The sequence below is a fragment of the Acomys minous genome (genome assembly GCF_964271855.1).
Source record: "Acomys minous genome assembly, chromosome: 8".
Classification (NCBI taxonomy): domain Eukaryota; kingdom Metazoa; phylum Chordata; class Mammalia; order Rodentia; family Muridae; genus Acomys; species Acomys minous.
The window spans coordinates 6,844,096-6,857,951 of NC_140489.1; the positions used below are offsets into that span (position 1 = coordinate 6,844,096).

A 13,856-nucleotide genomic window follows, 5' to 3' on the forward strand; every position below is an offset into this window, starting at 1 on the left:
GATCTTCACAGGGAGCATGCCTTTTGCACCTCACTTACATCCTTACATCACTTGGGGTACTCAGTAGGCGTGGCCATGACCTCAGCCATCCCTCAGTCTCACACAGTCTCCTTTCCTGATGCTAAACCACCTAGCCCACCGCTCACGGGCCGGGGACACTTGCTGTTTGGGGGTCCAAATCCCAAAGACCAGATTTTCCCGAAGCTTCTCCCAGACGCCCACCACACCCAGTCCCCTCTTAAGGATCTTAGGTCAGGGTCAGCAGCCTAGCACCACAATTTTTGAACCAGCAATGAACTGATAAGGGTGAAGGGACTCCTAGCTCCCTTCTCCACTACATTTGGCCATACAGGCCACCTCAAGAAGTCAGAGAAAGGAGAGCTAGATGCAGCTGGATGAATCTGACCCTTTAGCAGACGGGAACACAGAGACAAGAGACCAGCAAGATAGGATAGCCCTGGCGAAGGACACAGACAACAGCCAGACGCGCAGAATTAGAGCTCACCCATTGGGCGTCATCTACTGTACTCCCCACCCAGGGCTGCACAGAGCTGAGAACAGCCAGGGTCTGCTCACTAGCTGAGGAACTCTCGCAGCCACACATGTGTACTTCATAGGGTCACTGTCATACACCATAGGCCTTCACTCTCTAAGGCTTGTTGGTGGGTTGCGATGTCTTGGGAGTGTGGAGCCCAAATCCAGGATGGAAGGCAGAGGGGCACTGCCACACTCTACCAGGTCAGGGGTTTAGCCCCAGGTAGGACAGCTGCTTGCAAAGCAGGTGACTCTCTAAATCCAGACTCAGAGAAACAGCTCTCTGGGTGGGGAAGGGAGCATTCACTGCATCCAGGGGCAGACACAGGAATGAAGCCACCCTACTGTGCACAGCTGGATCCACACCTCTCTGGGCAGCAAACCTCCTGCTCTGGATCACAAGGCCATGGAGACAAATGCAAGGATCAGGCAACGCAGTGAACACAGGCCTGGCAAGCCATAGGTCTGCATGGCACTGCAGGTGCCAGGCCAGAAATATACGCAGTCATCATGGGTAAGGCCTCCTCAAACAGCCTCAGGAAGCCTCTCCCTCCCCCCGCCCCCAGATGTCACAGAGAGACACTCCAAGGCCTGATGAACTCAGTCACCACAGACGCAGGGTGGAGGTCAGGGAGAGACCACCTACAGACAGGCTTTAAGGCTTGTGCACTGGGCCAGGGCACTGCGGGACTGGCCAGCGTCTGGGGCAAGGCCAGGCTCGGGTGACATGAGGCCAGACTGCTCTTCTGGCTGAGGCAGCATGCAGCTTCAACTTGGGAACAAAGCTGGCACCTGATCCCATTTGATACTGGCAGTCATGAGCCCAAGTCACCCACAGGCAGAGAGGGTCTGCACAGGAAGCGGATGGAAGTATAGGAAAGGAAGGGCAGGGGACGTGAAGCCTGGACAACCTTGGAGAGGAAGAATCGGAGGAGGGGTCAAGATACCTCAGTAAAAGCAGGCTGTGTGGGGACAGGCACACAGGACCACAATGGACCCCACCCAGGAACTGCTGAGAAGCACCTGGAGAAGAAAGAGACCCCAGAAATACTTGTTCGCTCCAGAAGTACCGGGGCACCCCACGTGGGGCCACTGGCACCCTCCACCAGTCCTTGCCACTCTGCCCAAGAGGTGGGCAGGGGGCTCATGAAACAAGGACAGCCAGGCTTTGGGTACAAAACTGTAAACACAAGTCTTTAAAATGACAGAGGCTTCCTTGGCCCCAAACTCTGAGCCAGAGGCCCCTACCATAAGTCCAGATCTCCTGGAACACAGCCCTCCCGTCCCACCCCGGCAGCCCAGCAGCAGGCAGGGGTTGAAACATCTCCACTCGAGACCAGGCCTCATCAGCTGCCCTGTGCATCGGGGTGAGCTTGTGGAGTGGAGGCTGAGGGTCCGTGGTCCGAGAGATTCCTGAGATGAAGAAACAGACGCGGCCCCAGACACCCCGGGTACTGCACAGAGTCTCAACAACACCTGTCCCCAAGGGGAGCTTGCCCCATCCCATCCCATGCAAACCGCGCGCGCAGCTAGTCCAGCGTCTGTGCGGCCCGCGGGGGGCCTGTCATGTGTCCAACGCATCACGCGTGGGTGAGGGCCCGTGGGGGCGCACTGGTGGGCCATGCAGTGGTGGAGGAGGAGGCACCGAGTTGCGCTGGGAAGGCGGTGGCTGCAGCTCAAGCGCAAGCGCAGGTGGTGGAAAGTCGCGAACCTGGCGACGGTACTCGAGGAACGTGCAGGCCTTGGTGGCCAGTGCCACCACGTTCTTGCCTACGAAAATGGCCGAGACTCGGCTATCGCGGAAGAGTGCCATGTTGGCGGCACGAGCCAACACAGCCACCACGTTGACAGTAGCGAGGCTGAGCACCGGGTACAGCATCATCTTCTGCGGTGCGATGTGCTCCCCTTGCATGCTAACCTCACTGAGTGCTACGCAGGGCAACACTAGCAGCAGCATGTAGCAATAAAAAAAGGTGAGGCCTTCGGCCCACAGCGGCAGCCCAGTGCGCGGCGGCTCCCAGAGGTTGGCCTGCATGTCCAGCAGATCCAGCAGATCTAAAGCCACCCAGAAGAGGCGGCCGCGCAGGTCCTCGCGCTTTCGGAAGGTACGCACGTACTCCATGCGGTCTAATGCCACAAGCAACAGGAACAAGCCTGGCACACAGACAGACAGCAGCAGGGTCAGTGCCTTGCGAGCCACCGGGTCGGCAGCTCCGCGCCGCGCAGCCTTGTAGTTCTGAAATATGAAATAGAGCTTGATCTCCAGCACGAAGATATAGAGGAACCAGAGGATCATAGCGTATCCACGCTTGGCCGTGCGTACCTCGGCACCCACCCACACGGCCACGTAGCGCAGCACCAGCAGGAAGCACACATCACCTACTAACACGATTATGCATACACCAATCTTGCGCGGGCCCTGGTTTTGCTCCACCAGGTATGCGTCCATGACAGCCATACTGCCCATAATCACCAGCGTAGTCAGGCACACGTGGCGCCGGTCCGGAGGCGGCAGCACCATGGTCAGCGGCCCGGGCTCGGCCCTGGCGCGCGCAACCTCAACGCGAGGCAGGACGAGATCCCGCTGTGTCCCAGAGAGCAGCCGCTGAGATGCTTAGCCCTCAGGCATGCTGCTGCGCAGCGGGGCGCGGGGCTTGTCCAGCTGCCCGGAGCGCGCTGCCGGCCGGCAAGCTTGGAACCTGGGAAAGACCAAAGACAAATCAGATCGTGGAGTCGAGTGGCACCGAGGCCGGGGCTACTAGGGGGACACGGCAGCCTTCCCAGGCCTGACTGTTTCCAGCGCGTGGTGCTGTCCCCACGCAGAGTGCGGGAGGCCTCCTCGGAGGCACGCACGCGCCGCTGCTAGCACCCGAGACCCGGAGCCCCGAGATCCGAGCTCGAAAACGGGGCCTCCAGAGGGCGCTGCAGTCCCACCTGGGGAATCGATCTCATTCCCGCCACCGCCAGGAAGGAAATGGAACGGAAGTGGTTTCTCCCCACCGCCACTCGCATTCTAAATGCTCTGGTGATTTGTGGCGGCTGGACCCACACTTCCCTCCGTCTCTCCTGGCTCTGGCCGGCGGCTTTAAGCAGCTTCTTTAGAGGTTCTGGGCATCCTGTCCTGGTGTTGCGCACAGGGAGAATTGGAGACCCAGGTCCTACCCTGGGGACAAGGTACTGAGCAAGTTTCCCGAGCCTAGCTTGGAGAGTCATCCAAATCCTGAAATAGCCAACCTTGTGCCTTGTCCCTTGTGCCTCCCTATAACTGTTTTGCACCACCAACATCCCTCTTTCCTCTGGCCACAACTCAACCTCCGCCCTTCCTGAGGCGCCCCTTCCTGAGGCACCCCTTCCTGAGGCGAAGTAGGCCGCTCTCTTCCCTAAGCCAGCATTGCTAGCCATCTCCCTGGAGAAGTGTTTCCTCCTGACCACGCCTCCTGTTATAACCTCTCTCTGGCCCAGCACACTTGTCCTGCCAGCACCTGATAGGTGGCTTCTGATGCAGGCTTCCCGCCATCTTCGACGCCAATCTCAGGAGTCTCTTCCTACGTTCCTGGCATTGGCTGTCATGTCCGTGGTACTCACATGTGATGGCCAGATTGTGGGTACTGATATCTGAGCCTCTTAACTCTGGCAGCCTCCATCCACCCAGCCCAAAGTCACTTCCAATCAGGTCTCTCATCTCCCCTGGACAGCACCTGGCACGAGGGCTCTGTTTACTGCCCTGTCTAGACAAAGACATAAAATTTACTGTCACGGTGACAGTGATGCATTCAACCTGCTCCTGGTGACACGACCGGAACCCTCAAACTCCACAACGGTCCCTGCCTCATGCCAGCTTCTGCCAGCCCTCCATTCACCCCTGGGGTTCTCACAGCTACACCAGAGCTGCAATAAGGTGTTTAGCCAGTCATCCGGCCACACCAGGCCTGCAAAGATCCACACTTCTGCTTCTCAAGTGCACATTCCATTTTCATTCCCGCCGGTAGGTGCTCCTCGCCCAGGACACACAGGCTGCACCCACTCCTGCCCACCTGGAATTCCACTGACTACAGCCCAACACTGAATTTGCTTCCTCTTAGCAACTGTCCAGGCCCAATAGCCTGCTGCTGGCTAACCCTTTCTCCCCATCATCTGCACACCATCGCTCCCTTGATCAGTCATTGTCAAACGTCAGACGCCAGCCGCTGTAAGCAAAAGGCTCTAAGCTGTTAATGGGACAGACCCCAGACCCTAGGAGAGGAGTAACAGGCCTTCAGGAAGTCAGAACTCAAGCCTGCGTCCCCTCCCCCACACTCTGCCCTAGCCATGTTCCCAGGGACCCATCCCAAGTCCACCTGCCCTGGATCTCCCACGAGGAGCACAAATGCCCATCCCTACCAACCATGCCCACTGTTCAAACCTCACACAGAGATTCAGGGCCTCCAACCCCTAAAATGCCTACCTCTCACTCTCACGCTTTGCAAGGACTCCTACCTGCCGCCAAAGGAGAGGCTGAGCAGAGGAGGGTCCTCTCCTCCCCCATACCGTTGAGGAGGGTCTAATGGCTCCCAGCAGGCTGCATTTCAGTTTGTCTTTTCCCACTAAAGGTTTCCCCAGTGGGGCCTGGGCCTGATCCCTCCGCCATGCAGCTGCCCCTGCCCATCCCACGGCCTGCAGCCTGGGGGCGGGAATAGTACAGGCCCGCTGGCCGCCGCTGCCGCTGCAGCCGCCGCCTACCGCCCATCTCCGCCAACCCGCTCGGCCCAGTCGCCCGTCTTCTACTGCCCCGCCGTTCACATCCCGCGCTTACCCCGCCGGCCAAATGCAGCGCGCCGGCCGGCCCCGCGGAGCCTCAGCGCCGGGCCCAGGCGCTGGGTGCTGTGCTCCGCCCCTCAGGCGCGGGCACCGCCTCCGGCAGATGCCCCGCCCCACGTCCCCGGGGAAGCTCAGACCCTAGACAGAAAGAGGACCCGGGTCCTAGGGACGTTGCGTTGTACGGGTTGCCATAGCGACAGATCTGCGCAGCTCCTATGCCCCAGACAGGTGGCACTAGGTACCGGATAACCTGGCATCCACCCCAGACCCTGTGGTCTGTCCACTTGGCGTCAACACACAGCAAAATATTGTCAGCCTGGCTTCATCAGTCCTCCACACACCGTGACATTTCTCTGTAGCTCTCCAAGCTCAGACCCTGACCGCCACTAAAGTGAGGTGGCCGGACGAAAGGGCGGGACTAAGTGCCCGATAGCTTAGCTGCAATTATACCTCCTGGCCAGACCTCAGCAGTATCCCGCAGAGATGCTCAAGTGAGTTAGGGCCTAGATCCTCGCACTAGAGTTTTATGCCCTGTGGGAGAAATCCAGCTGTGAGGCTCTCAGTCAGTCAGTAGAAGAAAGGCCAGATGGAAGCGCATCAAAGAAGGCAAACTTCCAGGCTTAGACTTCTCTCCAGGTCCGGTCCTCGCTAAGCTCACGCATTCTTTTTGTTTGTTTTGTTTCATTTTGTTTTGTTTTTCGAGACAGGGTAGTCTTAGCTGTCCTGGACTCACTTTGTAGACCAGGCTGGCCTCGAACTCACAGCGATCCACCTGCCTCTGCCTCCCTAGTGCTGGGATTAAAGGCGTGCGCCACCCCGCCCAGCCAGCTCCCTGATTCTTAACCTGCTGTCCTGATATCAGGGTTGCCCTGTCAGCAGAGGAGCACAACTGCGAGACTTACAGGTTGCCTACATTTCTTCTCCAGAGCTGCAGATTCCCTCTGGCAAGCACTGAGAACAAGCGAGCTGAAGGGACTGGAAGGGGTGGAGCTGGGGTCTCCTCAGCACCCCGAGCAAGGCATTGGGTACACTGGTAGCCAATTCTGAGTAAGTGATGGGTTCTGTTCTAGTGACCCTGGGAAGCTAGACTATCAGCCTATAGTGGGCCACCCTGGGGGGGGGGGGTATAGTGGGCCACCCTAGGGGGGGATATAGTGGGCCACCCTGGGGGGGGATATAGTGGGCCACCCTGGGGGGGATATAGTGGGCCACCCTGGGGGGGGATATAGTGGGCCACCCTGGGGGGGGATATAGTGGGCCACCCTGGGGGGGGATATAGTGGGCCACCCTGGGGGGGGATATAGTGGGCCACCCTGGGGGGGATATAGTGAGCCACCCTCCTGTTGGGGGGGGGGGCGGTTCCAAGATGCTTATCAAGAGAGAAGAGTAAGGAAGAGCCCAGACCAACCCACTCTCTTCTCCTAAGTGCAACGGAACCCCAAACCTCTCCTTTGCCCAGGAAGAGGCCCTACCTACATCTAGCGATGAACAATTCATAGCTCCTCAGCCACAGAGATCAGGGGCCAGAGCCAGCATGGAGAGAGAAGGTAGCACCTCGCATCCCTGAGCCTGGAAGGAAAATGCCCATGGCAGAGTCGAGCAAGGCTGAGAGGAGGGCATTGGGAGGAGAGGGACGGGCAGCATGTGTCAGTCCTGTCTGGCCCGTTTCTCCCTTCTTCACTCTCCCATTTATTCTCAGCCTGGCTAACCCAACCCTCACCTAAAACCTGCAAGCTTGCCTCGGTGCTCTGGGCCCAACACCAGCATCCTTGAAAGTGTGGGCAAATGGTCTAATGTGGGAAATGGGACTCTACAGCTGTGTTCCTGGTCAGGACCACAGAAAGAGACATCACCCTGGACCATGTGTCTGGAGTCTTTACAAAGGTCTTTAAGAGAGAAATGCCAGAAGGTCAGGTCAGAGGGTGAGGAGGCTATACCACAGAAGGAGAAAGGGCCAGGAGCCAGATGCCAGAGGCCAGATGCCAGGGGCCAGATGCCAGGGGCTATGGGTATGGACTTCTCTAGAAGTTGATTCAGTCAGCACATGTGCTCTACAGAGCCTCAGAAAGAAGCAACCTTGACTCTGGCCTACTGGGGCTTAGGCCTGTACCACCTCACAAGTAAGTTGTGTTGCTTCAAGTGCTTTGTTGCAAACACAGTGAGAAACCAAAGCAATGTCTGGCCTGAAGCAACTCCACACAACCAAACCATGAGGTGTCATCCCTAAACAGGGGCGTGAAAGTCAGTACTGTGGCCACACCTGCAGGTCTAGCTCTCAGCACTCAAAACCAGTACCTTACAGCATGGCAATGTGTTGCCTAACAACATCAAGTAAGCCAGAGAGGTGAGTATCGGCCATGCACCTGTAGTCCCAGGTCTAGAGACTAACAGAGAATGTCACACTGACGCAAGGCAGCCCACACAAAGTAGGTCTGGAGGACACCTCCAGGTCGCCATCCCACTATGACCCACAGAAGCTCCTGACTCAACCCCCTAGCCCAGCCAGAGCTGTATGCCATCCAATCTCTAGGTGGGACTCAGCATGGAAATGTTCAAAGAACATCTGAACATCGTTCAAAGAACCAAGAATCCTGAGCCACAAGAAAATGAAAATCGACAGGGCAGCCTGGGTGTTGTGGTGGCACACACCTTTAATTCCAGCAGTAGGGAGGCAGAGGCACGTAGATCTCTGTGAGTTCGAGACCAGCCTGGTCTACAAAGTGAATCCAGGACAGCCAAGGCTACACAGAGAAACCCTGTCTCTAAACAAACAAACAAAAATCAACAGGGCCCAGGGCAGAAGAATACTGAAACTTGAGCTACACAAAAGCAGACAGTCAAGCAACACAGAAATAAAACAAACATACATCAGACAGGAATGCAAAGCTGGTTCAGAATGTGGGGGAAAAAATGGTGTGATCTACTATACTATCAGAAAGGGGAAAAAAACTACAGGACTTATTGCACACCTTTAATCCCAGCACTTGAAGGGCAGAAGCAAGTGGACCGCTATGAGTCTGTGGCCAGCCTGGTCTACATATCAAGTTCCAGGCCAGCCAAGGCTATTTAGTGAGACCTTGTCTCAAAAAAGAAAACCATGTGATCATATCAAATGATTCAGCAAAAGTCTGCAGCCAGCAATGGACCAGAAACACTGTACCTAATTCCTAAATCTAATACACAGGACCTCCAACGATCAACAGCGAAACCCGTGATTATCATGAAATGGAACAACGCCAAAAGCCGGGCGTGGTAGTGCATGCCTGTAATCCCAGCACTTGAGGGCCTGGAGCTCAAGGTCACCCTCAGAGAAACAGAGTCCCAGGCCAGCCCGGGCTGCATGAAACTGTCTCAGAGAAAACGCGGAATGCTCTGCTCTGTGGTCAGGAACAAGGTAAAGATACCCACTCCGTTCCTCGCTCCTTCAGCCCCATTCTATCAGTCCGGGCCAAAGGGAGAGAAATGAGAAGAGGAAGTGTACCCTCTAAGCTCTGCTCAGACTCAAAACAGAATGATGGTTGCTCTCAACCTGTGGGTCGTGACCCGTTTGGGGTAACAAATCAGACATCCTGCGTATCAGATATTTATACTACATAACAGTAGCAAAATTACAGTTATGAAATAGCAATGAAAGAATTTTATGGTTGGGGGGATCACCACAACATGAGGTCACTGTATTAAAGGGTCACAGCATTAGGAAGGTTGAGAACCATTAGTTTAGGGGAGGGAAAAAAAATATATATATATATATGTAACTGTCCCTGCTGATAGAGAACATGAACAGCTGTAGAAATCCCAAGTTTCCTCCCAAACAGTCTGGGGTGCTCATAGGCAAGCTTGGGAAGGCAGAAGAACACTAGACCGAAGCATTAAATCCAGTCTACAGAGTCACAGGCCCTGTGGCTCACCACAGCAATGGCTCAGTGGTTGAGAGTTCATGCTGCTCCTGAAGCAGGGGATCTTGCAGGGGAGTTCAAGGCCAGCCTGGTCTACACAGTAAGTCGTAGGGCAGCCTGGGTTACTTGTGAGACTCGCTCACAAAAATACAAAACAAAACAAACAACAAAAAAAAAACAGAGCCAGGCGCAGGGGCGCAAGGCTGGGGGAGGCAGAGCCAGGCAGACTGCTGTGAGTTCAAGACCAGCTAGTCTACATAGAGAGTTCCAGGACCTTGTCTCTAAACAGACGAATGATGAATGAATGAATGAATCAATGAATGAATGAATGAAGCTGCTTGGCAGAAATTCTAATTCCTCCAGGGTCAGAACTTTTTTTTTCATTTGTCTGTTTGTTTGTTTTGTTTTGTTTTTCGAGACAGGCTTGGCTGTCCTAGACTCACTTTGTAGACCAGGGTGGTCTTGAACTCACAGTGATCTGCCTGCCTCTGCCTCTCAAGTGCTAGGATTAAAGGCATGTGGATTTTAATCCACACCCAGCTTCAGGGTCAGAACTTCTTGAAATCAAAATATGTGCTCAAAGTTGTAGTAGAAGCTCAAATTTTCATTCTTATCAGCTGAGTCATTTTAAAGTATCCCAGTCATGTAAACACAGGGCTAATTTATTAATGACTTAATTTCTTCTGCCCAAGTATAACTTCTTACCTTGCTGAAATACTGAGGATTAGCTAATCATTTTTTTAGGACCATTTCTAAAAAGGATGGTTCATGTCTTAGACACCTCCTAGGGTAATCTGAGAGAGTCTCAGTTGAGGGACTACCCAGATCAGATTGGCCTGTGGCTAAGTCTGCGAGAAACTGTCTGGTTTGACGACAGATGTGGGAAGGGCCAGCCCACTGTGGGTGGCGCTCTCCTTAGGCAGGTGAGCCTAAGTTCAGTTCCCAGCAACCACATTAGGCTCACAACCATCTAGTAGTCCCAAGGAATCTGCTGCTCCCTGCTGGTATGCAGATGTACATGCAAACAAAACACCCATATACATAAAATACATAAATCTTTAATTTAAAAAAAAGTAGGAAGTGGGGGCTGGAGAGATGGCTCAGAGGTTAAGAGCACTGACTGTTCTTCCAGAGGTCCTGAGTTCAATTCCCAGCAATCACATGGTGGCTCACAACTACCTATAATGTGATCTGGTGCCCTCTCCTGGCCTGCAGGTGTACATGTGGGCAGAGCAATGTATACATAGTAGTAAACAAAGAAAAAAAATTTTTTTAAGTAGGAAATGATGAAGATATATCAACCTCTGGCCTCCACCTGCATGCGCATGTATACAGAGAGAGAGAGAGAGAGAGAGAGAGAGAGAGAGAGAGAGAGAGAGAACAGATATAAAGCTGTCTATGGCACACATCCTTAATCCCTGCACTAGGGAGGCAGATCTATAAGTTTCAGGCCAGCCTGGTTTAAAGAGTTCCAGGATAGCACAGAGAAACCCAGTCTCAAAAAATAAAACAAAAACAAAAGATATAACTCATCATTTAAAGAAGGAAAAAACAAAACCAAACCAGGGCTACAGAGGTTGCTCGGTGAGTAGTGTGTGTTTGTGGCACAAGCACGAAGACCAGGGTTTGGGTCCCCAGAGCACAGATACAAGTCAGGTGGGTATGCCGGCCGGCCTGCAATGCCTGCACGGGGGAAGTGAAGACAGAAGAGCCCTGCAGCAAGCCGTTCAGCTGTAATGGCTGAAAGGGCAAACGCTGGGTTCAGCAAGAGACTCTTCCTCAGCATAAAAGATGAAAGTGAGTGGGGTTAGGAACTCAACACCAAATCCAACCTGTGCAGCTTAACTGCACACCAGGTACCCCCTTCAAATGTCATGGCGAAGGAACCAAAGTTGGGCTCCAGGGCCGACTACACACACCGTCAGTTTACTCAACTCTCAGACCAGGAGAGTTCATGACCAGGACACCAGACCCCATGCCTAGAGCAACCAGAAGCCGTGTGGCTCCACAGGCAGGCCTCACCTCCCTTCTGCTGACTCCAGAACCTCTCCCATGTCAAAAGAGGCCACACAAAGTACAGACCAGACCCAGGCCCCGCCCTACTTCCTGCCACTTCCCCTTACACATGAAACATACCACTCCAAACAAGTGCTGCTGTCATCCAGCCCACCACACCAGCCCACTGGCCCCACTGCACACATCTGCTTAGTGTCTGTTCTCTCACACACTTAAGCCGTGGACTCTCAGCTCTGGACCCACCCCGTACCTCATGATTTTTGGCCAACTGGCTAAGGGGAGAGACAAATACAGCCAGAGAGTGAGAAAGGACCAGGGCAAGGGGCGAGGATGATTTCCCGGGCACTAATACCCTAAGGACAGTGACCGCTCCAAGGCCAGAGCTCACGCGGACAAAGCTGCAGAGGCACCTGCAGGGGGCACCACGAGACATGAGACTTCACGGCCACACTTGGACACACAGGGTGGACAGAGGCTGTGGACCTGAGGGAAAGGCAATAGTAGGACAGGTTGGCTGAGGCAGGAGCCAGACACTGTTAAACGTCACTAAAAGTTGGGTTGGTTTTTTTGTTTTGTTTTGTTTTTTTGGTTTTTCAAGACAGGGTTTCTCTGTGTAGCCTTGGCTGTCCTGGACTCACTTTGTAGACCAGGCTGGCCTTGAACTCACAGCGATCCGCCTGCCTCTGCCTCCCAAGTGCTGGGATTAAAGGCGTGCGCCACTACGCCTGGCTTGTTGTTTGTTTTTCAAGACAGGGTTTCTCTGTGTTAGTCTTGGCTGTCCTGCAGTTGCTTTGTAGACCAGGCTGGCCTCGACTCACAGCAATCCACCTGCCTCTGCCTCCCAAATGCTGGGATTAAAGGCGTGAGCCTCCACACCCAGCTAAAGCTGTTCATTTTGTACTGAGCTGTGTGTCCTTTTTGCAAGGACCCAAGACATTTTCCCCCTGCAGATGAGCAAAAGTACCAGGTGTGGCCACAGGCATTTGAATGGCATAAAGACCCTTCCTGAAGGACTGGCAGCCTGAAACCCGGAGCTGGCTGTTTGTGACCTTCACTGTCACTCTGGGAATAAGCCACTGTAACTAGAATGTTACTGTCACATAACCCAGGAGGCCTTGCTCCAGTCCCCGTCTGTTTGACGCAACTCCACCAGCCTTGAAAGCCAGTGTCCCAGGCAAGACCCTCAAAACTACTTTCACTCAAGATGGGAAGAAGGCTGCCTCCCCAGTAAGTCAGCAAGAAGCCAGTGCTAGGGTGAGCTTGGAGCTGGGCTGATTCGTGTAAACAGAATCCTCCATCGACATGTCATACACCCCTGCAGGATACATAACCACCAGGCTGCTCAGCTTTCTCCAGTCAGCTGGGAGGCATCTGGGCTGACCCCTGGTGCTACACTAGGCCCAGAAAAAGGCTTTCTCAGGGTAGTCCCTCAGCAGAGCAGGCTGACCTGGTAACACCAACAGCAGCAGCAGTAAAGACAACAGGACAGAGATGGAAGGTGATGGGCAAGAGACTGCAGGCCCGCCACTAGAAGAGGTCTTGGAATTATCAGGCCTTGAAGGCCGAGGGCTTCAACTTCCAAGGCTTAGAAGCTGAAACGCATTATACCTGCTGCAGCCACTAGCTACTGCTCAAAGCTGAGGGTTTCATCAACTGCTGAGTGCTGGCCTGAAGGCCGGAGGGGGTTAAAAAAACAGCAAGATTCCTCTAACCTGGGTACCTGGAGCGGTCCGGTCCATGTCTGGCTCCTGAGGCCTGGACACATGCACCTCTAGCTCCCAGGGCTTGAAGCCACGTCCTTAATCTCAGTACACTAGCCTTTAGCTCTCATGAGCTGAGGGTTATTAATGCGAGAACTACTTACCTACTCTGAATTCCATAGAGAAAACCGACCCAGCTAGCTAGCTGCTTAACAACTGCCAAGGTCCCCGTGATTAAACAGGAACCAGCTATGCACCCTCTGAGTCTCTAATATGACACCTAGAAATCTCCTCAGCCAAAGGTGGATGTCAACAGGACACAGATGATGCTCTCGGCGCCTACACAGGTATGCAGCTGCAGGAAGGCCATGGGCCTGACCTGCTAGCCCAGGTTGACCAACCCATGCACTCCACGTGAAGGACCAAGCTATATGTAGTGTCTTCATGGGCTGCTGCTGTGTCTGGAGCTGTGGTTCTCCTTTATAAGGTAAGGTTGATGGCCCCCCCAAAACAAATGTAATAGACATGTTATGAATCCATAAACTCAAGAGTTCAAGAGGCTGTCAGCAGAGACCTTTCTAGCTCCCACACCTCCCACTGTTCCAGCACTTTCCATGAGTGAGGTTGTTCAATTTACGTCTGGGTTTTGTCTTCTGGTACTAGGTGCATCTTCAGTCCTGTTCTGTCATTTTTTATTTATAATTTTTTTACTATGACCTTGTTAAGTACCATAATGAGATGGGAGGGGGTTATTCTCAAGGTTGCCTTCCCCAACCCCAAGACAGGGTTTCTCTGTGTTAACAGCCCTGGCTGTCCTAGAACTCACTGTGTAAACCAGGCTGGCCTTGAACTCAGAGATCTGCCTGCCTGTCTGCCAAGTGCTGGGACTAAAAGCATGTGGACACACCGCTCG

At 53.9% G+C, this 13,856-nt stretch overlaps 1 protein-coding gene across 5 annotated transcripts; it reads right to left on the reverse strand.

The window, feature by feature from the left end:
* Positions 1 to 1,701: 1,701 nt before the first annotated feature.
* TMEM121 (transmembrane protein 121) lies at positions 1,702 to 5,841 on the reverse strand. 5 transcript variants are annotated; one of them, XM_084793176.1, is made up of 2 exons: positions 5,782 to 5,841; positions 1,702 to 3,233 (listed from the first exon to the last, which is right to left on the reverse strand). In XM_084793176.1, the coding sequence occupies exon 2, from the start codon at positions 3,053 to 3,055 to the stop codon at positions 2,099 to 2,101; it is 957 nt and encodes a 318-aa protein (XP_084649302.1). In that variant the 5' UTR covers positions 3,056 to 3,233; positions 5,782 to 5,841; the 3' UTR covers positions 1,702 to 2,098. The 5 variants fall into 5 exon arrangements, with proteins under 5 accessions (XP_084649302.1, XP_084649298.1, XP_084649300.1 ...); XM_084793172.1 differs by lacking the exon at positions 5,782 to 5,841 and adding an exon at positions 5,327 to 5,502; XM_084793174.1 differs by lacking the exon at positions 5,782 to 5,841 and adding an exon at positions 5,011 to 5,246.
* Between the last annotated feature and the right edge of the window lie 8,015 nt (positions 5,842 to 13,856).

What these genes read in the sequence shown, in the direction of transcription:
- TMEM121 (XM_084793176.1), bottom strand. Translation starts at nt 3,055, where the DNA reads ATGGTGCTGCCGCCTCCGGACCGGCGCCACGTGTGCCTGACTACGCTG.